At 43.9% G+C, this 27,230-nt stretch overlaps 1 protein-coding gene across 3 annotated transcripts in view; it reads left to right on the forward strand.

Moving 5' to 3' along the window:
- The window catches only part of C4H6orf58 (chromosome 4 C6orf58 homolog), a 192,044-nt gene that overhangs the window by 149,571 nt on the left and 15,243 nt on the right, over positions 1-27,230 (forward strand). For all 3 annotated transcript variants that reach the window (XM_068231507.1, XM_068231505.1, XM_068231506.1), the window contains 2 exons: positions 10,274-10,458; positions 20,083-20,216. In XM_068231507.1, coding sequence (XP_068087608.1) covers positions 10,274-10,458; positions 20,083-20,216 — 319 coding nt within the window. The remainder of the gene's footprint in view (positions 1-10,273; positions 10,459-20,082; positions 20,217-27,230) is intronic.

A 27,230-nucleotide genomic window follows, 5' to 3' on the forward strand; every position in this document is an offset into this window, starting at 1 on the left:
TGAATTCCCAGCTCCAGCTGGTTCTAACACACTGTGAGATCTGACTAAGGTCTGAGCGCTAGCACGTTAGCGTTTGCAACAGCAGACAACCAGCAACTGAAAGGCTGGTCCTATATATACTCAAAGGCGCTCCACAGCGCCGCCCCAGTCACTCAGCCAATCCAAATATACATAAGAAATACCAGACACTGTACAGTCATGGCATTGAATAGAATGAATACAGATACATACATAGTTGATGTGTAGTTGGTACATGTACATATGTTAAAATTACAGCAGTATGAGAAACACTATGAGGAGGTCCCCGCCCTTGCGAGCTTACAATCTAGAGGTGGCGTTCATATAAAAATAGCACCTGTTAAAAAGGGTGACAGATATAACTAGCCTTAACCCCACGGAGGGCAGGCTATGTATGCTGGGGCAACTATTCTAGGCTTTGTATGCTGGGGGAAACTATTCCAGGCTACCTATACTATTCCAAGCTATGTATGCTGGGGGCAACTATTCCAAGCTATGTATGCTGGGGGCAAATAGTCCAGGTTATCTGTACTATTCCAGCCTATGTATGCTGGGGGCAACTATTCCAGGCTATGTATGCTGGGGGAAACTATTCCAGGCTACCTATACTATTTCAAGCTAAGTAAGCTGGGGGCAACTATTCCAGGCTAGGTATGCTGGGGGCAACTAGTCCAGGTTACCTGCACTATTCTAGGCTATGTATGCTGGGGGAAACAATTCCAGGCTATGTATGCTGGGGCAACTATTTCAAGCTATGTATGCTGGGGCAACTATTCCAGGTTATGTATGCTGGGGGCAACTATTCCAGGTTATGTATGCTGGGGCAACTATTCCAGGCTATGTATGCTGGGGCAACTATTCCAGGCTATGTATGCTGGGGGCAACTATTCCAGGTTATGTATGCTGGGGGCAACTATTCCAGGTTATGTATGCTGGGGCAACTATTCCAGGCTATGTATGCTGGGGCAACTATTCCAGGCTATGTATGCTGGGGGCAACTATTCCAGGTTATGTATGCTGGGGCAACTATTCCAGGCTATGTATGCAGGGGCAACTATTCCAGGCTATGTATGCTGGGGCAACTATTTCAAGCTATGTATGCTGGGGCAACTATTCCAGGTTATGTATGCTGGGGGCAACTATTCCAGGTTATGTATGCTGAGGCAACTATTCCAGGCTATGTATGCTGGGGGCAACTAGTCCAGGTTACCTGCACTATTCTAGGCTATGTATGCTGGGGGAAACAATTCCAGGTTATGTATGCTGGGGCAACTATTTCAAGCTATGTATGCTGGGGTAACTATTCCAGGCTATGTATGCTGGGGCAACTATTCCAGGTTATGTATGCTGGGGCAACTATTTCAAGCTATGTATGCTGGGGCAACTATTCCAGGTTATGTATGCTGGGGGCAACTATTCCAGGTTATGTATGCTGGGGCAACTATTCCAGGCTATGTATGCTGGGGCAACTATTCCAGGTTATGTATGCTGGGGGCAACTATTCCAGGTTATGTATGCTGGGGCAACTATTCCAGGCTATGTATGCTGGGGCAACTATTCCAGGTTATGTATGCTGGGGCAACTATTCCAGGTTATGTATGCTGGGGGCAACTATTCCAGGTTATGTATGCTGGGGCAACTATTCCAGGTTATGTATGCTGGGGGCAACTATTCCAGGCTATGTATGCTGGGGGCAACTAGTCCAGGTTACCTGCACTATTCTAGGCTATGTATGCTGGGGGAAACAATTCCAGGCTATGTATGCTGGGGCAACTATTCCAGGTTATGTATGCTGGGGGCAACTATTTCAAGCTATGTATGCTGGGGCAACTATTACAGGTTATGTATGCTGGGGGCAACTATTCCAGGCTATGTATGCTGGGGCAACTATTCCAGGTTATGTATGCTGGGGCAACTATTCCAGGCTATGTATGCAGGGGCAACTATTCCAGGTTATGTATGCTGGGGCAACTATTCCAGGCTATGTATGCAGGGGCAACTATTCCAGGTTATGTATGCTGGGGGAAACTATACCAGGCTACCTAAACTATTCCAGGCTATGTATGCTGGGGGCAACAATTCCAGGCTACCCATACTATTCCAGGCTATGTTAGGCGGGGGGCAATGATTTCAGGTTACTTATATTATTCCAGGCTACTTATACTGGGGACAACTATTCTAGGTACTTATACTGGGGGCAACTATTCCAGGCTGCCTATACCGGGGGCAACTATTCCAGGCTACCTATACCTGGCATTACCCCTTAGCATGCCGCACTCGCTCTTTTTTACTATTTTGGAGAGCGGAGGTTGGGGGGTGTTGTTTAATACCTAGCACGGGGTGTCAAATGCCCAAGGTACGCCACTGGCATTATGGTGTCCAAGCACCCACACCCACATTCTGGTTCATGACCACACCCATTTTTCAGCGCGTGATGTAGCTCCGCGCGCCACACAACACCAACCCAGACGCACGCCGCCCCGCTTTTTGCTCCCCACTTTTTGCCCCCCCCCTGGAAAATTTTCTGCGGACGCCCATGATTACTGGCAATGATGTGGTTTTCCTCTGATGCCAATCAGCGGCATCCATTATGTTTTGCAAGTATGCTGAGTGGATCTACACAGATGAGTTATTGCTATCATTTCTACGGAGTACATAGTTTCATAGCAAGAGAAGTGCATATATTTTGTTTAAAAAATGTGTCTTATTTAATAACTAGCTGATGGCCTGGCAATGCCCGGGTATGTATTTGGCTGGTGTTGGCTCGGCCCACTTTTTCTAACCCTAACATACAATTACTCAGTCACTCAATGACCAAGTTTGTGTGCTTTGCAGTTTTTGGCATCAATAATTTACATTGAAATGAAACAAATCTGGTTGGCTTTTTGTGGATTCGCATACATGCAAAAAGGGCGTCGGGAAAAGTAAATAATAAAATCAGAAAATATTGTTTATAACGATGAAAAAAAATATAAGTGTGTTTGTAATAACTGTTGTAAAACATTAGTAAATATTACTAACATTTTACTTCAACTAAACCTACCGTAATCCTACTCTCACAGAACCCTCCCTGTACCTGTGGTGAAAAAAACAAGATACAGATCATTATGTGGTGATTAGTAGTAAGTCATTGGCGAAAGAAAGGGAGGAGCACTGAAAGGTGAAAATTGCTCTGGTCCTTAATCATTTGAGGACCACAGGCTTACAGCCCCCTAGTGACCAAGCTATTTTTTACAATTCAGGCTACTGCAGCTTTAAGGGCTCGCTGCAGGGCCGTACAACTCAGCACACAAACTAATGTTTCACCCTTTTCTTGCCACCAACAGAGCTTTCTGTTGGTGGCATCTGATTGCTGCTGAAATGTGTTTTTTATTATTAATTTAAATGTTTGTTTTTTTAAATGTTGTTTATTTTTCCCCCTAACCCTCCCTCCCCCCTGACAGCCAATCAGTGTGATTGGCTCTCATAGGCATTAGCCTATGAGAGGCGATCATCTTCAGAGCCAATAGAGAGGACAGCTCAGTGACAGAGCTTTCCCTATACAGCGTTGCAGGAGATCGATGTAGGTGAAACTCCGCTCAAAACCTCATCCTACTGGCAGTGCAGGAAACCAGGTTTGCTCGACCCACAAGTTCACGTAGTAAAGTTGAGATCTGCACATAGCCGGTAGAGTAAAATAGCTTTATTAGATCAGGCACATATCAAAAAAGATATCCAAACACCACTTGCTGACATGTTTCGGACGTAACACCGTCCTTAATCATAGCATAGGTACAAGGTGAGGGAGTGACTCTTATAAGGGTAGAGTCACGCCCTGTGACACAAACTTGCTAGCCCCACCCAAGGAAAGGGAGTGTACCTAAAACTGAGAGGGATTCTCAGAGTAAACATAAAATCAATAAATGAATACCAAGCATATAATGAATAATCAAGAATAGTACAGTAGAATGCAGCAATGCAGAAAAACGGTATTAAAAAACATATACCATGAACACATTAGCAATTAGGAGTAACGTCTAATTTGAATGTCAGACCCTACAGTATGAGAAAGCCACTAATAATACCAATAACACAAAAGCACTGTACAACATAAATAAACGGCGGTTTTGCCATCAAACAGTCTGCTGGCAACGACCGCCACAGCAAACATTATGGAGCACCGCTCCATCACTCAAGCGGGATGCACGCGTGATCCCCTGTAAAACACTCCCCCAGGACTTGATGCCAATCGGCGTCCTGGGGGAGCCGCCTTTCAGCGTTAGGTGGTTGTAAGGTGGTAAGGGGAAAAAACCCTCAGTGGTCAACTGGTTAACTCTGGGACACTTAATAGACTGCCATTGAGCAGAGACTACAAATCATTCAATCTACTTTGTAAATGTTTGTAAATGTTTAAATAAAATAAAACTGTGGGATTTTAAAAAGGGTAATTTTTAGGAGTAGGAGGATAAATGCAATTGTTTATCTCATCAGTTTATTTTCACCTCGTGTTCAGTTTAAGGAAAATCACGCAGACACATTGAGAACATACAAACTTTATGCATAAAGAACCTTGGCTGGGATGTGAGCATTGTGTTTATGTAAGAAAGCACACTGCTTCTCTCAGATTATTGTTGCAAGTACAAATGCTTTGGTATTGTCCTGTTTATTCCTTTTGTTGACACTGGAAGAACGTAAAATCAAAGCAGAGAAATGAAACGTTTCATACGAAACATCAAAAAGGTATGAACAAAATAATTATCAGAATTGTACAAAATAGTTGTGTCTCAACCATGTGATGCTCGTTTTGTAATTCAACTCATCTATAGCAATGAAGAAGTGCTGGCAATATGGAAATTCCCACTTGCAATCAGTTAAAACCAGCACCCAGTTAAAATTTGAGAAATGTTGACTTAATCTTGTTTTTGGCAGTCTGTGTGTACCTTACTGAGCTTGAAGAAAAGAAAGAAGGGCTAAGGGTTGTCTGAGGATAAACAACCCCAAGGCTGCAAGTCCAGAGATCTTAATGTTCCTGTGTTCACTATATACAACATTGTAAAGAGGTTTACAGCCCATAACACTGTATCTAATCTCTCTGTACATTGATGAAAAAGAAAGACTGATGATATGTTGCAACAAAGAATTGTTTGAATGTTGGATAAAGAATCGTGATCAACATCCAAACAAACTCAAGCTGTTGTGCAGGCACATAGTACAACAGTTTCTACTTGCACTATCCATTGTTATCTGAATGAAAAGGGACGTTATGGCAGTACTTGGAGGGCGCCGTTCTTACTGCTTACTGATGCCCTCTTACTGCATGACCATAGTGGCCCACGTGCTCTGTCAGTTTATGCAGGGGGCATCAGTAAGCAGGAAGGAAAGCGCCCTCCGAATACTCATGCGAGGCTATGGCAGCACAATCTGATAGCACATGCTTCCCCGATCTCCTGGCAATGCGGACAGCGGCATCTGGCCATGGAATAGCGGATGTCCCGAAAGTATTTGGAGAAGGGCTGGTGAGTGGAGCCCTGTGCTGTGATGGTCTGAGCCCTCCAAGTACTAGTGCAGGGTATGGCAGCACAATCTGCACAATATGCTGTGGTTCCACAATCTCCCGACAACGCAGTGGTGCAGTGTAATGTAGCTAGAGGGGGTAGTGCAGCAGGGATTAGTGTAGTGTAGTGAAGCAAAGTGTAATGTTGGGGGTGCAGCAGGGGTTAGTGTAGTGAAGTTTAATGTAGTTGGGGACTCCCCCTCCAACTAAATTACATTTCGCTTCACTACACTAACCCCTGCTGCACCACCCAACAACATTACACTTTGCTTCACTACACTACACTAATCCCTGCAGCAGGGGTTAGTGTAGTGAAGTGTAATATACAGTAGCTGGGGGAAAATATGGTAACAGTTTGAAAAATATGTTAATCTCCTTGAGTACACCCCTGCATCAATTAAAGAGACAATGATTAACCCGAAATAAAGTTCAACTACCCTAATAGGCAAGGCTAGTTCTAGATAAAATGGGTCCCTTGGCAAAAGCTAACATGGGGCCCCTGATCCCCCAATATAGTAATATAGGAGCTTCTTCCCCTAGATAGCAGCACTATCTCCCCCCTCTTCCCCAGATAGCAGTAATAGGTGGCCCTTGTTCTCCCTCCTCCACATAGCAACATTAGATGGCCTTTGTCCAGTCCCCGATAGCAGCATTAGTGCCTTTGGTCCTAACACCCCCTTCCCCCATAACAGCATTGTGTGGTATATGTTCCGACTATATAGCATTAGGTTGCCCCTCAGTACTGATTTGCTGAAGAGTGCATACAGTGTAGCGTTCTCACCTGTCTGGCTCGTGTACTCCGCCTTTCTTAATTCGGCATCCTCCTGTCCCCATCCCTGCCGCATCTCTGTCCCTGTGATCTCCAATCTCCCATTACACATTTGTTTTACTTTTGATTTGAATTGTGCAGGTTATACTGTAAGTAACATTAAAGGTGAAAAGTTTGACGGTGATTCACCTTGCCAGCAATAAGGATGCCACCATTACTGATAAATTGAAGAATGTAAATCAGGGTGAGGTAAGATGATAAAATGGGCAACATTGACTAAATAATTATTGATTTTACAATTGGCAGTCATTGATTAGATAATCCAATAAACAAAAAGCTATTTTATGTATTGTTTCATTTGGTTCCTATTTAAATACTTTCAATTGCACAACTATTTAGAGTGGATGGGATTTAGCAACTTTCATGGGTATTGGCAGTATTAAAGGGGAGGGATGTGGATGTTTCCTTTTAACCACTTGCCGACCAGGGCTTTCTGCACTGATCGGTGCTACGTGGGCTCTCCAGCCCGCAGCACCGATCAGGAGTGAGCCTTGGCGATCAGACTACCCCCCTTTTTTCCCCACTAGGGGGATGTCCTGCTGGGGGGGGGGGGTCTGATCGCCGCCGGCTTGCTGCGCTTTCCGGGGGGAGGGTCTTCAAAGCTCCCCTCCGCAGCGTTTTCGGCGCTCCGTCCCTCTCCCTCCCTCTCCCTCCCCCTATGAGCTGTGCAGGACGGATTTCCGTCCTGCGCATTGAAGGATAGGCTTCAGCCTATCATATGCCGGCGATCCCCGGCCAATCAGAGGCCGGGGATCGCCGATCTGCCTTACGGCGCTGCTGCGCAGCAGCGCCGTATGATGTAAACAGCGGGGATTTCTTCCCCGCCTGTTTACATTTTGCCAACGAGCCGCGATCGGCGGCTCTCCGGCTGTTCACGGAGACACCCTCCGTGAACTGACATGGAAAGGCCGGTTTCCATGGTAACCCGCAGACGACCAGTTTACGCCAATCGGCGTTAGCTGGTCGTCAAGAGGTTAAACCATAACAGTTGCCTGGCAGTCCTGCAGATCTCTTTCACTGCAGTAGTGGTTGAATCACAGACCTGAAACAAGCATGCAGCTAATCCAGTCTGACTTCAGTCAGAGCACCTGATCTGCATGCTTGTTGAGGGGCTGTGGCTAAAAGGATTAGAGACACAGGATCAGCAGGAGAGTCAGGCAACTGGTATTATTTTAAAAGGAAAAATCCATATCCCTCTCAGTTTAGGTTCCCTTTAAAAAAACAGTTGTACTCCTACGTAATATAGTGTTCTGTTTTTTTTTTCGATATTACTGTAATTTTGAGCTAAAATCTATATTTTACATATTGGGTTACGATTTATAAATAGATTTTTTGCAGCTTAGATTCAGAACACTCAGAAACACATAACACATTTGTGACTTATTACTTTATGTGAGTGCTAGCCTGTGATTAGAATTCACAGTAATCTTATCCAGTAACAATCTAAATATCTCTCGATTCCCGCTGTCATAGTGACAGTGAAAATTTCCATTTTAAATACAATCTAGAAATTAAGTATTTAGGAAAACTTAATTATATTTACTATCAAAATTTCTACCCTCCCATATTTTTTAAGGAATTTTTAATAATTTTGGTGCTATCTGACGAATCATCAATTTCTTTAAATGTTACTTTATTTCAAGCATTTCCACTCTTTTTCATAAAACATTATAAATATTAATAAATCTTACGGCAATTATTCTGGTATTATGATAGCACTGTAATTTATAGGAACTTAGAGTACTGAATAAACAAGCATATATCATAATGTGTCAGACAAGCTGTCTAAACCATAAAAAATGTATGCTGTTTTATTGTGTACACACTTGCTTGTTGGTGGAAAAAAAATAATTTATTGCAATTTCTACAGGGTAGCATTACAAATGAAAATTAACTAGAATGTGCCTTAATGCTCCTGTGCATAATCATATGCATAGTACAAATAAGATGATGGAGAAAAACAGATAGAAAGATATAAGACTGAAATTGTTATTTATTATTTTTCAAACAGCTTTGGTTCTTAAAGAGAACCTGAACTGAAAATAAAAAGTCAAAATAACCATACAAAGGTCATACTTACATTCATACTTACCTACTGTGTAGTCTACTCCTCAATTTTTCTCCTCTCCGGTGTCCCATTTGTCCACTGTGATCAATGGAATTCTCCGTCCTCCATTTTAAAAATGGCCATTACCCCATAACAGCTTCCTGTTCAGCACACTGTTAAACTGTAATAATATCCATAGGGAAACATGGACATTGCCTTGCACATTCAGTTGTAACTGACAGCTGCTGATATATAACTGACAGCATGTAATGGATAGCGGAGATACCGCCGCAACAACAAGCGGCATGGCGACTATCTCCGCGTCGCAGCCGGCGGTTTCCGCCGCACAGTTACATGCTGGTGCTTGGCCTGGTCCTTCTATTGCTCATAGACTAAGGGCAACGCGCGCCGAGCGAAAGGACCTTTATGCATCTAGAAGGGGAGTCAGCTGATCACTCAGTCAGCTGACTCCAGCTATGCTCTGGATTGGCTGAGTGACTGAGGCGGCACTATAGAGTGTGTTTAGTATATATAGGACCTCCTCAGGTAGATAGCTGCAGTATAGTCTGAATCACCTGCTCCTCAGGTAGATAGCTGCAGTATAGTCTGAATCACCTGCTCCTCAGGTAGATAGCTGCAGTATAGTCTGAATCACCTGCTCCTCAGGTAGATAGCTGCAGTATAGTCTGAATCACCTGCTCCTCAGGTAGATAGCTACAGTATAGTCTGAATCACCTGCTCCTCAGGTTGATAGCTGCAGTACAGTCTTAATTACCTGCTCCTCAGGTTGATAGCTGCAGTACAGTCTTAATCACCTGCTCCTCAGGTTGATAGCTGCAGTACAGTCTTAATCACCTGCTCTGCTCCTCAGGTGACTAGCTAATACAGTACTGTCGGGATCTCCTGCCCCTCAGGGAATCACCTGCTGCAGTACAGACTGAATCACTCGCTCCTCGAGTGATCACTCTACATTGTCTCACTGTGTATCACCCGCTCATCGGGTTAAACTATCACTATTACTCTGTGTCTCCAGCCTGCTGGGGTACTGATTACTGTGTTCCTTAGAGATACCCCCTTCTACCAGCCCCTCTGGGATAGTGGGTATCTCCATCTATATTTACTGTTGCACCAAAACACTATCTTACACCTGTGTGTCCTGTGTCTTGCTATACTTGTATTATTGGTGATTCTGCAGATCACCACATAATCAGGTATAACATCTGTATTAGTGGTGATACTGCAGATCATCAATAATCAAAAAATCTGTTCTTGCTGACACCAATCGTTACACAGCAACTGGTATATTTCAGTTCTGACAAAATATTGTCAGAACTGGAAGGGATCACTGTAATAATAAAATTGTGAGATTCTGAGAGGAACTGACGGTGAGGTTAGTATGTAATATTAATTTGCAGTTACGTCATGTGTTTATTTTAAATAATTTTACTCACTTCAGGTTCCCTTTAATTATGTGCACATATGCTCAGTAACGTATGTTATTGTCACTAGCAGTTCCCAAATCAGTGGTTTTGCTTACCAGTTCCTCATAGAGGGCAACATGCTAAATAGATGCCCAGTGAAAAGTAATAAATCTAACTGCCAATCAGACACAGAGATCTTTATTTTAATTTCTTTAGACGTGAGCATAGTGAGAATGCACTGCTATTGATAGTTTTTACTTTTATTAATTAATTCCCATATTTTTTTATTCTAAAACTTAAAATTGTTTTAATCTGTCCACTTCCGTTACCCCAGTTATAGGCAAGTGGGACCTTGATTTTTATTTTTTTTATATTCATTGTTTCATGTAGTGAAATATGCTAAATATGTTAATATTTATTTGCAGGCATGAATTACTATTTGGCAGTCGTGCCATTTCTGGGAGCATTGGATACTGAATTGCTTCAGAATTCTACAAATCATATACAAATACTCCGTCCAAAAGAACTTGAAAATGGCTTTTGCACCAGCATTGCAGAATGTCGATCACTATATCCTCAAGCAATGGATGGGTGGAAGACTTTTTTTGAGGTCAGTTTGTTTAGTATATAGAAAGAAAGTGTTCAAACTTGTGTTGCAGACTGTGGAAGTCTTCGGGAGCCCAAGCTCTCCCAAAGACAAGCCACTCAGTACTGTGTATGTGCAAGCACACTATTTTGTGCGCTTGTGCATGCGCAGTGCGGAGCCGCCCGTCTTCTGGAGCACTGAAAACTTATGAAACCTCTGCGGTGGGAGATTTGAATGGGGGAGCCAGCGCTGGAATGAGAGGAGCGGGAAGGCTCATCAGGACCCAGAGCCTCCCCTTTCCTTAGGTGAGCATTTGGTCAAGAAGCAACTGTGAGAACTGAATATGAAACAACTGATTGGTTCAATATTGGAAAAGGAGCACGACAAGGGTACAGATTGTCACCCTATTTATTTAACTGATATGCAGAGTATATCATGTGCAGAAACGACAGGTGTATATCACGTGAAATGCTGGATTGGAGCTGGAATTAATATTGTTGGAAGTAATATCAACAACCTCATATATCTAGAAGCTATGACTTAACTTTTTCTCCTGCGTTTTCTCCTTGGTGATATTTCTTTACATATTGTCAATAAACCACTAGCAAGCAAGAAAATACTCAAAATAATTTTGGCAGTACTTTTTCCACATTCTTTTGGGACTTTTTCAAATGCAAAGTGCTGAAAAGTTATTGTAGAGAGAAGATGAGAAATTATCTCCTAGGATAAAATGTAAGAGACAATTTTAATTGCATATGGGTCCTTGTGCTCTTGGGCTGAAAGTTCTCTGCAAACCAAGAATGCAGCCATGAAATTAAAAGATTTTTATTGCTTTGAAGGAAAGCAATAACAATCTTGGACAGTGTAATAAAAAGCAAAGATGTCTCCTTGTCAACAAAGGCTGCATAGTCAAAGCTATGGTTTTTCCAGTAGTAATGTATGGTTGTGAGAGTTGGAGCATAAGAAAGGCTGAGTGCCAAAGAATCTACGCCTCGAACTGTGGTACTGGAGAAGACTTTTGAGCGTTCTTTGGACTGCAAGAAAGTCCAATCAGTCAATCCTTAAAGATTGAACCTAACCCTGACTGTTCATTACAAGGAGCAATGCTGAACATGAAGCTGAAATACTTTGAGCACACAAGAAGGCAGGACTCATTGGAGAAGACCTTGATGCTGGGAAAGATCATGGGCACAAGGAGGAGGAAATGGCAGAGAATGAGATGGCTATATACTATCATGGAAGCAGCAAACATGAGTTTGGAAAAGCTATGAGAGGCGGTAGAAGGTGGAGGGGCCTGGCGTGCTGTGGTTCATGGGGTTGCAAAGAGTCGAACTTGACTGAATAGCTATAGTCACACATACACTCCAAGAAAACGGAGTATGGAACAGGTGCTGATCATAGCAGTATCAAGCGCCTAAACAATGATAACCCATTGTGTTCTATTGAATAGTGACTGAACAAAAAAAGAGTGTTTCTTAGAAAAAAAAGGCACTACTGTGACTACTGGCACTATGTGGCACTATGTACTACTGTGAATTAGTTAAAAAGAAAAAAACTATGTTATGCGCATAACTGTCCCAGGGTTATAAGCTCCACCCAACCTGTTTCATCTCAACATACTTTCTCAAGTACTGCAAATTCCATGACCTCACTTACTTTAACATCCTCCCTTCAATAAAATCTTGGCTACAAAAGTACATATTTTCAATCTATTAAGTTAGTCAAGAAAGGGAATCACCACTAATAGCCTAAACTTTTTTGCTGTATCCGCTATGTAGGGCTATATGCAATTCTCTTTTTCACCAGAGTTTTCTCCCAGGAGATAATTTTTCATTTTTGATTTTAACCATCTTAGCGGTATGGACGAGCTCAGCTCGTCCATCACCGCCGATGGCTGCCGCTCAGGCCCTGCTGGGCCGATTTTGTTCAAATAAAGAGCAGCACACGCAGCCGGCACTTTGCCAGCCGCGTGTGCTGCCCGATCGCCGCCGCTCTGCGGCGATTCGCCGCGAGCAGCGGCGAAAGAGGGTCCCCCCAGCCGCCTGAGCCCAGCGTAGCCGGAACAAAAAGTTCCGGCCAGCGCTAAGGGCTGGATCGGAGGCGGCTGACGTCAGGACGTCGGCTGACGTCCATGACGTCACTCCGCTCGTCGCTATGGCGACGATCTAAACAAAACAAGGAAGGCCGCTCATTGCGGCCTTCCTTGTTTATTCTGGGCGCCGGAGGCGATCGGAAGAACGCCTCCGGAGCGCCCTCTAGTGGGCTTTCATGCAGCCAACTTTCAGTTGGCTGCATGAAATAGTTTTTTTTAAATTTAAAAAAAACCCTCCCGCAGCCGCCCTGGCGATCTTAATAGAACGCCAGGGTGGTTAAATAACTTTCCAGTACTTTTCAACTAAAAAAGTACCAAAAAGTTGGTAAAAAAAAGTACTACTAAAATTATTTTGAGCATATTTTTGCCTTCTGGGGGCTTAAATGCATTTTATTGACAAGTTTAAAAATATCACCTAGGAGAAAACTAAGGTGAAAAAGTGAATTGCATATGGCCCGTAATGTCTGGGTTTTGATGGAAAGTTTAGCAGTTTTCTCTAGTGCATAGTAAAACAATAAATATTTTGGGGAGTTTTTCTTTTTTGCCACTTATGTCTACCTATCATTCAGTCTAATAACATTTTCAAAACATTAGATGGAGCATTTAAGCTACTCTGAATTTGAAAAAAAAGATAATGGCCAAAAATATAGCCAACACCACAAGGTTGAGTGTTGTAGTCCCCCCTCCACTATCCACTTATTAGGTACCAGCTTAGCCATTTGACACAGTGTATGAATCTGCACATTTTTCCAAAGCTCTAAGGTTTTGGCATTACTATTGAAAGTGTCAGTACTCATAGAGCCAGCACAGGACATTTAAAGGACAACTGCGGGATATAGAAGCTGCCATGTTTATTTCCTTTTAACCACTTGAGGACCACAGTCTTTCTACCCCTTAACCCTCCTGGCGGTCTATTAAAAACCGCCAGGGGGCAGCGCTGCCGTTTTTTTTATTTATTTTTTTAAATCATGTAGCGAGCCTAGGGCTCGCTACATGATAGCCGCTACTCAGCGGCATCCCCCCAGCCCCTCCGATCGGATCTGGAATAGGCGATCAGGAAATCCCGTTCGAAGATGGGCTCCCCCCATCGCCATGGCGACGGGGTGGGATGACGTCACCGACGTCATGGACGTCGTGACGTCTAAGGGAGACCCAATCCACCCCTTTGCGCTGCCTGGCGCTGATAGGCCAGGCAGCGCAGGGGTCTAGGGGGGGGGGGGGCTCTGCGGCGGCGTGGATAGTGGCGAATCGGCGCGGGCCAGTGGTGATCGGTGTGCTGCGTTCAGCTAAAAAAAAAAATTATGCAGATCGGCCCAGCAGGGCCTGAGAAAACCTCCTGCGTGGCTTACCCCTCCGGGAAGGTTACGGACCAGAGCCTTTTTTTCCATTCAGACCACTGCAGCTTTCACGGTTTATTGCTCGGTTATACAACCTACTATCTAAATGAATTTTCCCTCCTTCTCTTGTCACTAATACAGCTTTCTTTGGGTGCTATTTGATTGCTGCTGCGAGTTTTACTTTTTTATTATATTCATTAAAAAAGACATGAATTTTGTCAAAAAAATTATTTTTTTTAACTTTCTGTGATAAAATTTGTCAAATGAAGTAAAATTTCTGTATACATTTTTGTCCAAATTTATTGTGCTACATGTCTTTGATAAAAAAAAAAAAAACATTCAGTGTATATTTATTGGTTTGGGTAAAAGTTATAGCGTTTACAAACTATGGTGCAAAAAGTGAATTTTCCCATTTTGAAGCATCTCCGACTTTTCTGACCACCTTTCATGTTTCCAGAGGAACTAAAATTCCAGGATAGTATAAATACCCCTCAAATTACCCTATTTTGGAAAGAAGACATCCCAAAGTATTCACTGAGAGGCATGGTGAGTTCATAGAATATTTTATTTTTTGTCACAAGTTAGCGGAAAATGACACTTTGAGACAAAAAAAAAAAAATTTCCATTTCTGCTAACTTGTGACAAAAAAAAATGAATTCTGCCACAGACTCACCATGCCCCTCTCTGAATACCTTAAAGTGTCTAATTTCCAAAATGGGGTCATTTGTGGGGTGTGTTTACTGTCCTGGCATTTTGGGGGGTGCTAAATTTTAAGCACCCCTGTAAAGCCTAAAGGTGCTCATTGGACTTTAGGCCCCTTAGCGCAGTTAGGCTGCAAAAAAGTGCCACACATGTGATATTGCCGTACTCAGGAAAAGTAGTATAATGTGTTTTGGGGTGTATTTTTACATATACCCATGCTGGGTGGGAGAAATATCTATGTAAATGACAATGTTTAGATTTTTTTACACACAATTGTCTATTTACAGAAATATTTCTCCCACCCAGCATGGGTATGTGTAAAAATACACCACAAAACACATTATACTACTTCTCCTGAGTATGGCGATACCACATGTGTGGCACTTTTTTGCACCCTGACTGCGCTAAGGGGCCCAACATCCTATGAGTACCTTTAGGATTTCACAGGTCATTTTGAGGCATTTGGTTTCTACACTACTCCTCACGGTTTAGGGCCCCTAAAATGCCAGGGCAGTATAGGAACCCCACAAGTGACCCCATTTTAGAAAGAAGACACCCCAAGGTATTCCATTAGTAGTATGTGAGTTTATAGAAGATTTTATTTTTTGTCACAAGTTAGCGGAAATTGATTTTTTTTTTCACAAAGTGGCATTTTTTTCCACTAACTTGTGACAAAAAAATAAAAACTTCTATGAACTCACCATACTACTAACGGAATACCTTGGGGTGTCTTCTTTCTGAAATGGGGTCACTTGTGGGGTTCCTACACTGCCTTGGCATTTTAGGGGCCATAAACGTGAGGAGTAGTCTGGAAAGCAAATGCTTTAAAATGACCTGTAACTAGGACTTTGGGCCCCTTAGCGCACCTAGACTGCAAAAAAGTGTCACACATGTGAATTACTGCCTTGTTTGGCCAAAAAGTATTTCACAAGCTGCTTGATTTATGTAGGAACTCACTAAGGAGTATAGAGTCTGATGCCTCCTGTTTGGAGCTCTTATTGCAAATAATGGAGATGCATACAATTCTTATTAGATACTGCTCACCTGTCCGGGTCTGCTCAGCGGAGATCAAGTGCTGTGGTGGGGAGCCGCTCTATCTCACCCGCCCCGGCCGGTCCCGGCCGGTCCGAAGGGTCCTGGGCCCTCCCTGGTGCTCTGGAGGAGATTTATAGATGACGCCTTTTTCATCTGGCAGGGGAGTAAATCCAGTTTAAATACATTCATTGGCTGGATTAATGCCAATTAATATAATTTGAAATTTACAGGTGATTGTAGTCAACAGACGGTACATTTTTTGGACCTGACAATTTATAGAGAAGAAGGGCAAATATTAACAAAAACCTATTTGAAGCCGCTGGACACTAATAGGTTTATTAATGTGGACAGTTGTCACCACCTTAAATGGCTTATGAACATCCCAGGAGGACAGTTCCTAAGGTTGAGGAGGAACTGTTCCAAAATTACAGATTTTGATGCAGAAGCAGATGTATTGCAAGATAGATTTGAACATAAAGGATATGCTGAGGAGCTAATTTTAAAAGCTAAGGAAAGAGTAAAAAATACAGAGAGGCAGAAACTTTTACAAGATAAAGGCAAACGACCTGAGCATATGGATCAACAACCCAATTTAATTATGCAGTATTCCTCACAAGCTCCAAAAGTTAGGAATATAGTGGGCAAATACTGGCATTTATTGAGGGAAGATCCCTTACTTACATCCATTCTGCCAGAAAATCCCACAATGATCTTTAGTAAAACAAGAAATTTGGGTAACATTTTGGCTCCCACTATAAAATCAATTAAACCGAAAAAAACAAGTGGGTACTTTAAGAAATGTGGGTTTTGTAGGGCATGCCGAGAGTCCAATTTACCTGTTGAAAGGATTTATAACATTTCTTCTAGTAAAGAAACATTTAAAATTAAAGATGTCACAAATTGCGATACAAAGGGAGTCATCTATGTGTTAATATGTCCTTGCCAAAAACAATATGTGGGAAGAACAAAACGTGCTTTGAAAGAAAGATTAAGCAAGCACTGCACGAATATCATAAAAGGGAATAAAAAACACCCCCTTTCAGCACATTATAAAAGTGAACATGGATGTTCCTTTAAGGGAACCAAATACTGTGCAATAGAACAAGTAAATAAATCATGGAGAGGTGGAGACTATTTACTTGAAATGTCACGAAGAGAAACTATGTGGATCTTCAACCTTAATTCTTTGATCCCACATGGATTAAATAAAGATTTAGATTTATATGCATTTGACTGACAAGGTCACATGGGTGAAGCTAGCTTTGAGAAATGGAGGCGTTCCTCCCGAAACGTCAGCCGTGGTTGCAATTGTGACGTCACACACCAGAGGGGAAGGAGACGTGTTGAAGCTGCGCAGCCGCCAACACCATCTGGAAATACGGAAGTTCTGTCTCCGTACAAGGCGCCTCAGCCCTCCACGCCTCCGGAATCCCAGGGAGCCGGGCTAACCAGCCCGACGTTACCACTCGTCCAGTCTCTCTCACCCCGCCGCCGGCCGGGGCGGGTGGGATAGAGCGGCTCCCCACCACAGCACTTGATCTCCGCTGAGCAGACCCGGACGGGTGAGCAGTATCTAATAAGAATTGTATGCATCTCCATTATTTGCAATAAGAGCTCCAAACAGGAGGCATCAGACTCTATACTCCTTAGTGAGTTCCTACATAAATCAAGCAGCTTGTGAAATACTTTTTGGCCAAACAAGGCAGTAATTCATTGTGACATATATTGTGGGACATTGATGCTCCTAAGAAGAAACATATCCACATTCTATTAAGAACCAGCACGTCCTTTATACTTTAATTTTATGCTATTTTTTTTGTTTTTATGGACTTTTTAGATTTTTAAGGGAAATATCCCTGATCAAATTAGTACCTCACTCATTAAAGGTTATCAAGCATTTTAGCGCAGTCTGTTATTTTAATATTGTTTAGAGGAGAGAACAGATGTAAACAATGCCCTTGGGAGGTGATCTGACGGCGGGTTTGCGGCCAATCTCATGGTGTGGGTGGGTGATCAGATTGCCCGCAAGGGGCAGGTTGGGGGCTGATTGATGGGTGGCAGTGAAAGGGGGTGATTGATGGGTGATTGACAGGTGATTGACAGGTGATCAGTGGGTTATTACAGGGGGGATAGATGCAGACAGTACACAGGGGGGGGGGTCTGGGAGGGAGTCTGGGGAGAATCTGAGGGGTGGGGGAGGGTGATCAGGAGCCCCCAGGGTGCAGTTAGGGACCTAATAAAAAAATAGCGTTAACAGATAGTGACAGGGAGTGATTGATGGGTGATTAGGGGAGTGATTGGGTGTAAACAGTGGTCTGGGAGGTGGGAAGAGGGGGGTCTGAGGGGTGCTGTGGGCGATCAGGGGGCAGGGGGGGAGATCAGTGTGCTTGGGTGCAGACTAGGGTGGCTGCAGCCTTCCCTGGTGGTCCCTCGGACACAGGGACCACCAGGGCAGGAGGCAGCCTGTATAATACACTTTGTATACATTACAAAGTGTATTATACACTTTGTAGCAGTGATCGTGGGGTTAACAACCCGCCGGCGCTTCCGAACAGCCGGCGGGTGGGCGGAGCCAGTTGCCGGGGGAAGCGTGCTTCACCAGTGACGCGATCGCTCCCCCGGCATGCTGAAAGGACGCAACGCCCATGGGCGTATTGCGGTCCTTTCGGCGTCCACTTTGCTGCCGCCCATCGGCTGTGGGCAGTCGGCAAGTGGTTAAACAAAGTAGATTGCTGGGCTGTTCTTCTGATCCTTTGCCTCTGACTAATAATTTTAGTCATAGACCCTGAACAAGCAGGGCCGGGCCAAGGCATAGGCTGGAGAGGCTCCAGCCTCAGGGCGCAGTGTAGGAGGGGGCGTAAAATTCATTCAGCTGTCATTCCTAACTGTGTTTGAAGCAGAAAGAAATAAGAAAAGGGGATACATAGCAGTGACTGCAAGCCAGATAACTAGATATTAAGGTGTTGGGGAGGTTGTGGGCCCTGTGGCACCTCTCAGTCTAATAGCAATCAGTGTGTGACGGCTGGGGTGGCAGGGATGGAGGGGCGCATTTTGGTGTCTCAGCCTTGGGTGCTGGCTGACCTTGTCCCGGCTCTGTGAACAAGCATGCAGTTTAGATGTTTGACTTAAGTTTAATAGCTTAGATATTCAGGTGTGTGATTCAGACATTACGGATACATGATCAGCAGGGCACCAGGCAACTAGTATTGTTTAAAAGGAAATAAATATGGCAGCCTCCATATCCCTCTCACTTCAGTTGTCCTTTGAATAGACAAGTAATACAACAACAATGATTTATTGCAGCTCATTTTTTGCAGATCAACACCAAATTGATCTTAATCTATATCTAAAGTCAAAGGAAAAAGTGTTTTTTTTTCCAAAGGATTGGTGCCCATGGCATTTTCCAGTATTCCCCAACCCTGTCCTCAAGGCCCACCAACAGAGCATGTTTTGTGGAAATTTACAGAGGTAGATAATCAGCTCTGCTACAACACTAATTACCCCACCTGTGCATGTTTGTGGTAAAACATGTGCTGTTCGTGGGCCTTGAGGATAGGGTTGGGGAACTCTAGTATTTGGAACCAGTGGGGATCCTATGTAATTTTGTAGTTGTAAAGTCTTTGTAGGTCACCAGAGGAAGCACAGATAACAATCTCCACACAGGTGAATAAATAAAATGGGCCTCTTACATATCCAACCAAAAAAACCTTCTAATGGCACATAGTTGCAACACATACTTTATTAGCTTCTAATCAAGTCTTGCTTTGGCCATAAGTACTCATTTTAAATAAAAACATCAACAACAAGATATTGGCCTCAATTTACTGAGATCATGCTGGAGATAATAATAAGGCAAGAGAAAACGTACCACTACACATCGATCTTGCCTTATTAAGGCAACATTTTTGCAGTGAGAGAGTAAAGGCCCATACACACGTCGGATTTTTCTGAACGACCCGTCGTTTGAACGTTCCGTCGTTCAGTCGTTCGCACGTCAAATCCGACGTGTGTACAGACTATCGTTCGGGTGATAAGACTGGTTTCCAGCGACGCGAACGATAGTCCGTACACACGTCTGATTCCGCGTGCGAACGACTGAACGACAGGACGTTCAAACGACCCGTCGTTCAGAAAAATCCGACGTGTCTATGGGCCTTTATCTTATCATTTCGGTCCTTAAGTTACCTCCTCTGTAGTTATTTCCACATGCAGTTAATTAACTTTAACTTTAGAATTCTGTTGTTATTTTAAGGATTGAAATGTTAACTTTAGAAATCTCTCCTTAACTTAACGACAGAAGAATTAAGTTTACTACATGCCTTATTACCATGGTGATAACACTAGAAACAGCCCGGAAACGTTATTAAAGACAGGAGATCAGCTTAGTGAATTGAGGCTATTGTTTATTGATATTGATTAAAATTGTAAATATCTGAATAGTTATATTTAACTGACCATGTTTTATTTTTTGTTTAAAATTAGGTTATAAAAGCATCAAAGTCAGCATCTGACAAATCAGTATCAACACCATCCAATGAAGGAGATCGATTCCTATCATATATGTGGAAAGCGCATGTTGAATCAATCAACGCTGGCCTTCCACACTGCTCTACAAGGTAACAGGAGGGCAAATAGTAAAATGCTAGAGTAACATTTCTCAGAAAGTATTCTTCATCACTTAAAAGATTTCTTAAAGTAAAACTCAATTTTTAGACAGAACAATGCAATTCTCTTCAACTCACCCACTGTGAATATAAGATGTTCAATAAACCTTACTAGATGTTATTTTCTGTTGAAATCCTCCAGATAGTAACACAAATATGTTTATTCTGCTCTTAATTGGCTGAATAAAGCATGAAATTCTGCCAACTATAATTAAATTAAAAAAAGGGGGGGGGGGCAGTCCAAAAAAAAAAACCGTTTAAGTCATCTTCCCTGCTGCTCTATAATCATTCTTCTGTGAGCCTTTTGTAGGGTGCCACAGCTTTCTATTGACTTCTAACTTCCCAGTGCCCCTCATACCATGCCTCAGCTTCCAAGTACATGTTTTATGTCCTGGCTTCCAATTGCCCTCTTTTTGAATGGACCCTCTGTAATATATTTTCAACTTTATAGAGTTCCCTGTAGTGTTTCTGCAGGTTTGAAGTGACCAGTGACCACTGAAAGAGACTGACTGCACTGCCATCTCTGACAAAGACTGGGATCACACTGTGACCACTGCAAAAAACACTTTGTCACTTTATATTTAAATGGCCTCTAACATTTTGCCCTTTTTTGAGGTCTCTTATGACCAGCTACATAGCTACTGCTCTGCAATAGTACATTTAGGCCCGGTTCACATTAGCGTTTGCTATCCGGATTTTCCGGATCTGATCCGGAACGCATACTGTACAAACGGAACGTACGTTCCGCATAGCAATGTAAAGGCTATGCGGACGTTCACACGTGTCCGTTCCGTACAGTACGGAGCCGGATCGGATCCGGACTCTTTTCCAACATGCGCTATTTTTTGGGTCCGGATCTCTGGCCCACGCACCCGGACCGGAGCCGGACCTGAGCCTGACAGCACCATCCGGAACACAGAAACCAATGGGAAACGGAAGGCACAGAACACACTGCCTACAAAAACCTGACGTTCTACCCCACTTCCTATGCGTATCCAAGCGGCCATTTCGGATGGGGACACATGGGCCAAGCATGTCTGGAGTGGAGCAGCAGTGACAGACGTGCTGGAGCTGTTTGGCAGAATGTCGGAGGTGGAGGTGAGGCCTACAGCGGAGGAACCTAATTCTACAGGTGCACCTTCTGCTGACCCCAACATTTTTTTCTTAAAATTTCGCTATTTTTTGCCCACGGATCCGGATGGCAGCCTGATGCATGCCTGAAGCAAATGGACCGGATCCGGATCGGATCCGGATCGGAACCGTACAGTTCCGATCCGGATCAGGTCCTGATCCGATCAGGATCCGCTCCGTTTGCATGGCAAAACGCAAGTGTGAACGGGGCCTTCCTCATGTAGACAATGCACTGGGCAAGGCAGAGTTTAAGAAAAACCTAGATATTATGAGGAGGAGGATGGGGATATAGATCCAGAAGTGAAAAATCTAGTACTGATGGATTATTATACCAACCCCCTAATTTCTTAGGTATGGCTTTAAAGAGTCGCTGAACTGTACTTTTTGTAATAAAAAGTATTTGTATGTTCCATAGGAAATTAGTGCATGAAAGGTCCTTCTTTTGAGCTGATAATGATTGATCCCACTATGTAGCAAGGATACTAGGAATGGTGCACAACATCCACATAAAGGTTATAAATATCATGCTGCGCATTCTTGGTAAAGTTCTTCTAGGTCACAGATGTTGAACTCTAGCCCTGGAGGGCAAGATCCATGCCAGTGTTTAGGATGGCCTGAGAAAGAGAGGAATGTGCTCTACCTGATGGACCACACCATTCATGATTCAGACCCATCATTTATCTTTAGCTGTGTCTAAAATGTGTGAGGACCTTGGCCCTCGAAGGACCAGTTTGACATCCCTGTTCTAGGTTCACTTATCCAAATTGTTTTATCATTATAACCATGAGTCTCGCAGCCTGCTTGCTAATAACCACCACATAGGCACTGCCATCATCCTTCAGCACACAGTGCACCCAACCTGACCACTTGTTCTTCCTGCACAGGCTCAGTGCTGAGCTCCTCTCTCCCAAGCACACAGCACACATTCATGTGTGCCTCTGTGGTGATTATTAGCTACCAGGCCATGAGACTGCTAATAAGCATCTGGGATTTCTGGATTTGAGAAAGCAGCGATACAGGAAGTAACCAGTGGGTAGAGTGTTACAAGGGATGCGCTGTGTATTTTATTTATAATATTTGTGTGCTCTCTTCTGAAGCATAATTAGCTGCATAGGAATAGGACTTCACAGAGATAAAAAGGTTCAGAGCCAATTGTGCTTCTGAGGAGAACTTACAAATACATTTCATATAAAAAAAGATGTCCAGTGTACCCGAGATGAGCTGTGTGGGTGTATTTATACTTACCTGGGGCTTGCTCCAGCCCCATTATGTGCATAGGGTTCTGTGCATGACCAGCCCACCTGGTTTACTGGCTGCGGGAGCGCAACAGGGGGCGCATGCACGGCTGAGCCGCACATGCACAGAAGAGCGCGGCTGGCTGGATTACCAGTGAGATATACGAGAGGATGGCAAGGGACCCCACACACCTAATAGGGCTGGAGGAAGCCCCAGGTAAATATAAATACTCCTACAATGCCCATCTCAGGTTTCCTTTAATCACACATTAATGTTTATGCTACTCATGGTAAGTTATTTATTTTAGTCCATTTTCAAAGCAGGTGGCCAGTATTCTGTTGCTTGTATTCACTGTAGTAACTCTCTTTGGTTTGATTTGTGAAATGCTTGTTTAGTCTGTTGGGAAATTAACTGCTCTTAAAGTATGAATTCTAAAGCATATATGCTAGGAACATTCAGCAGTAATATACTGCACCAGTGGCAAGAAAAATCGTGTGTTCTTTGCTTTGTACTAACTCTTTGGGCCTTTGGAAATAAGCTTGTGTCTTTCTTGAGAACAGCAGGGACATAAGAACACTCCAGCCTTGGCTGTGTTTATGCAGAGCTTGAAGCACATTATGAATAAAGGGTGAAAGCAATTTTCCTGGCATAATGAGAGAAAACATTATTTTTCTACAGGCAGAACTTTGTCTTTTGAAGTTAGTGCTTTTATATGCATATGAATATAACTAAGATTGTTAGATATGCACAGTCAGGTAATGTAGCTAACATTTGTCAGACTGCCACAGTAGCCGGAAATGTAGGCTTAGGTACAGTGATAAAAAGCGGACCTCAAGGGTCCATCAGCAATCATAATAAAATCCCAGTACCCAGTCTTAGTCAGACTGAAACAAGGACAAAATTGCACTACATTCATAGCAATTTAGGACAAGTATCTAAAGGGCATGTGTGTTTTCTTTGTTTTCTCTCTCTCTACTCATTTTAGTTTCTGAATCTCTTGCGCTGCTGGGTAGGTTAATGTTCACACTGGTCTACTTACTACAGCACATCACTGAATACAGAATAATGTTTCCACATTGCTTTACATGTGCAACAACGAGGCATAAACACCTTCATATCCATGTGGTTTTGTAGAGCTGAATGGCCTGTTAAAGGCCAACTCTAGACACAATGTTAAAGCAAATCTGTGTCAACAATGAGCTGGATAAACTGAATGCATGTGGAGGTAGAGTGGGTGACAATGTGCCCCGATCCAATTCTCTTTTTCTCCTACGTTTTCTCCTAGGTGATATTTTCAAATCTTATAAACAAAATGCCTTTTAAGCCAACAGCAAGCAAAATAGTCAGTGTAATCTTGATATTACTTTTTCACCTACTTTTTGGTACTTTTTTAATTGTAGAGTGCTGCGGTGGCACCACCAGTGTACAAGCGAGGCATGCCCCTGCTTTGGGCCTCACTTTAGAGCTGTCCTGCTGGTGGCCTGGCCTGTGCTCCATGGTGTTCTAGTGTAATTCACATGCCTCGATTCAGCGCTGACTCTCGACGATCTCTCCTTTCACTGGCTTCTTGTCCTGTCACCATGGTTACCTTCAGGGGGCCCATCTCATGACGTCAGAGGTGTCGGAAGTAACTGTGGGGGTAGGATGCGAATAGGGCGGCAGGAGAGTAGTAAGAGTCGGTGCATGTGAGTTACTGCTGCGGCAGAAGGGGCCCGGGCAGAGCAGGGAGACCAGTGTGACACAGGATAGGGGGAGCAGAGGTGACACAAAGGGGGAAAATAGTTGACATACAGTAGGGAGCCCAGAGGTAACACTGACACAGGGGGACAAGAGGTGACACAGGGGGAACAGGGGTGGACAAAAGAGGCACAGGGGGACATGAGGTGACACAAAGGGGGACAAGAAGAGGCACAGGGGTAACTGAAGTGACACATAGGGGGATAAAAGAAACACAAGGGGAACAAAGGGGGACAAAAGCGAATGGATTAAGGTTAAGAATGGACTTACAGTCCCTATCTCATTCATTAATCGGGGACTACTTGTATTTCGCTAGTCACTTTATTAAGAATGTCTTGCTAATACTGAGTATGACTTCTTTTTGCTATCAGAACTACCTTAATTCTTCATGGCATTTTTCAGAGATTTTTAGTTCTTATTGACATGATAGCATCATGCAGTTGGCTCCACCCATAAATGTCATTGCCACTTCCCTTTACCAGGAGCAGTGGTGTATCTACAGGGGTGCAGGCATGGCTCGTGCCTTAGGCGCCTACAGCCCCATGGGCACCATGCCTGCACCCTCCTCCCTCTTAAAAAAAATCAGGCTTCTATCTTTGATTCAAGAGGCGCCGGCGCCTGTTGCAATGGAACCAGCACTGCTCTCCTCAGCCTGCCTGCCCTGGCACCCTCCCTTTCACTCCTGCAGATCAGCGCGATAACAGAGTGGCTGTAAGGAATGTACTTGTCGTTGCCGGCCTTGCCGCTGACTCACATAATGCTGCCGGCCCTGCCGCTGACTCACGCGCTGTGTAGGCCGGCAGGCGGAGGACGCATTCTCAGTGTGCACTCCATTGATGTAAACAATAGCCACGTGGGTACATTGCGTGTCAGCTGATCTGCTGACCCGCTGCTGCGTTATTGGTTTATTTGGATTCCTTTACTTTCTGATTGGTTAGTCCTTTTATATAGCTAAGGTGAGCGCCCTCAGACGGCGCCCGTGATAGCTTATGCTGTGGCTTGTTGCTGAGATTGCGCTCACACACCTGATTGATTTTGTTGCCGACTTTGCCTGTATCCTGACCAAGCTTTACTCTAGATTGATCCCTGTTGCTGACCACTTCTTGTTCCTGACCACGTCTTCTGATTGGATTACCTGTTGCTGACCACTGCTTGTTCTTGACTTCGCCTTCGATTGGATTAACTGTTGACGACTTTGCTTTGTACCTGGATTATTCTGATTGCCGCCTGGATAGACCTCTGCTTGATTAAGGACTCCCTTGAACTCTGCCTGGACCGACATTGGCTTCAACTGACCACGCTACCTGTAAAGTGTTTAAACTGCCTCATCAGCCTGCAGTCACCTGACTATCATCTGGACTGCCTTAGCCTTCAGACCTCAGGTGACTATACTACTTGTGAATACTGTGCCTTGTATAATAACTACAGGTTTGTTTTGGTGAATACTATCTGTCAGTCTGTATGCTACATCTATCTGCAGGGTTACTTTAGTTCTGTCTTAGGTAGGAGTTTGTGCAGGTGTTACAGGCTGGGCTATAGTTCAGTTATATGAAAGAGTTAAAAATGGATCCTGTTTTTTCGCTATTAGAAACACAGATTTATTTCTGAAACTCTGACAAACAAAGCTGTTTAGTTGCATGCTACAATGCTATAGCACTCCTGGCTCCGGAAAATATAACTACCATGTAACTATGGAGATAATAACCTATATAAATTAGTTTTGCAGGAACCAAAGCCCAGTTGCTGTGCTATTACAGTTATTCATATACATCTAGGAAAATAAGTATTGAACACGTCAACATTTTTCTTGGTAAATATATTTCTAATGGGGCTATTGACATGATATTTATGCTAGACGTTGGTAACAACTGAAGTAATTCACACTACAAAGAAATCAAAACAAATAAGTCCATAAATTAAGTTATATGTAGTAAAGAGGAACAACACAGGGAAAAAGTCTTGAATATTCTTACTAAAATGTATTTAATACATAGTAGAAAATCCTTTGTTGTTAATGACTGCTTCAAGTAGTCTCTGTTACAGAGAAACTAGTCGCATGTATTGCCAGGGCCGGTTCTAGCTACAATGGGGCCCAGGGGCAAAAGTAACTTGGGGGCCTCCCTAGCACAGCCCCACTCCCCCAACAGCAAATTCACCACCCTGGGCCCAAGAGCTGTCTGCCAGGCCCTATCCTACCCCCAGTCACACAATATCATTAGATGTCCAGGCATGAATAGGGTCACCATAGCTGGAGAGGAGCGGGGAGACACCTTGGGGAGGGGGGGGGGGGGGCTACAGGCTCTCGGGTAACTGCCCCATTTTCCTTTATGGAAGCACCGGGCCCTGTGTATTGCTCAGGTGCAATACAACTCTGTTCCTCATCTCCATGCTTTACTGTTGATATGATGTTTCTGGGGTGATGTGCAGGGCAATTCTTCCTCCGAACATGGTCTGTGCAATGACATGCAGAGTTAAAGAGGAACTGTAACATAAAAAGATCCCCTGGGGGGTACTCACCTCGGGTGGGGGAAGCCTCCGGATCCTAATGAGGCTTCCCACGCCGTCCTCCATCCGTCAGGGGTCTCGCTGCAGCCCTCCGTGGAGTCCGGGCACCGGTGACGTCAATATTTACCTTCCTGGCTCCTGCGCCGGCGCTCTGACGGCTGTCGGCTCCGAACTACACGGAAATACCCGATCGCCGTCGGGTCCGCTCTACTGCGCAGGCGCAAGTTTCCTGCGCCTGCGCAGTAGAGCGGACCCGAATGAGATCGGGTATTTCCGTGTAGTTCGGAATGGAAAGCCGCCACAGCGCCCCCGCTGGAGCCAGCAAAGGTAAATATTGAAATGACAGTCGGCACAGTC

This window comes from Hyperolius riggenbachi, chromosome 4 (assembly GCF_040937935.1).
Source record: "Hyperolius riggenbachi isolate aHypRig1 chromosome 4, aHypRig1.pri, whole genome shotgun sequence".
NCBI classification, from domain to species: domain Eukaryota; kingdom Metazoa; phylum Chordata; class Amphibia; order Anura; family Hyperoliidae; genus Hyperolius; species Hyperolius riggenbachi.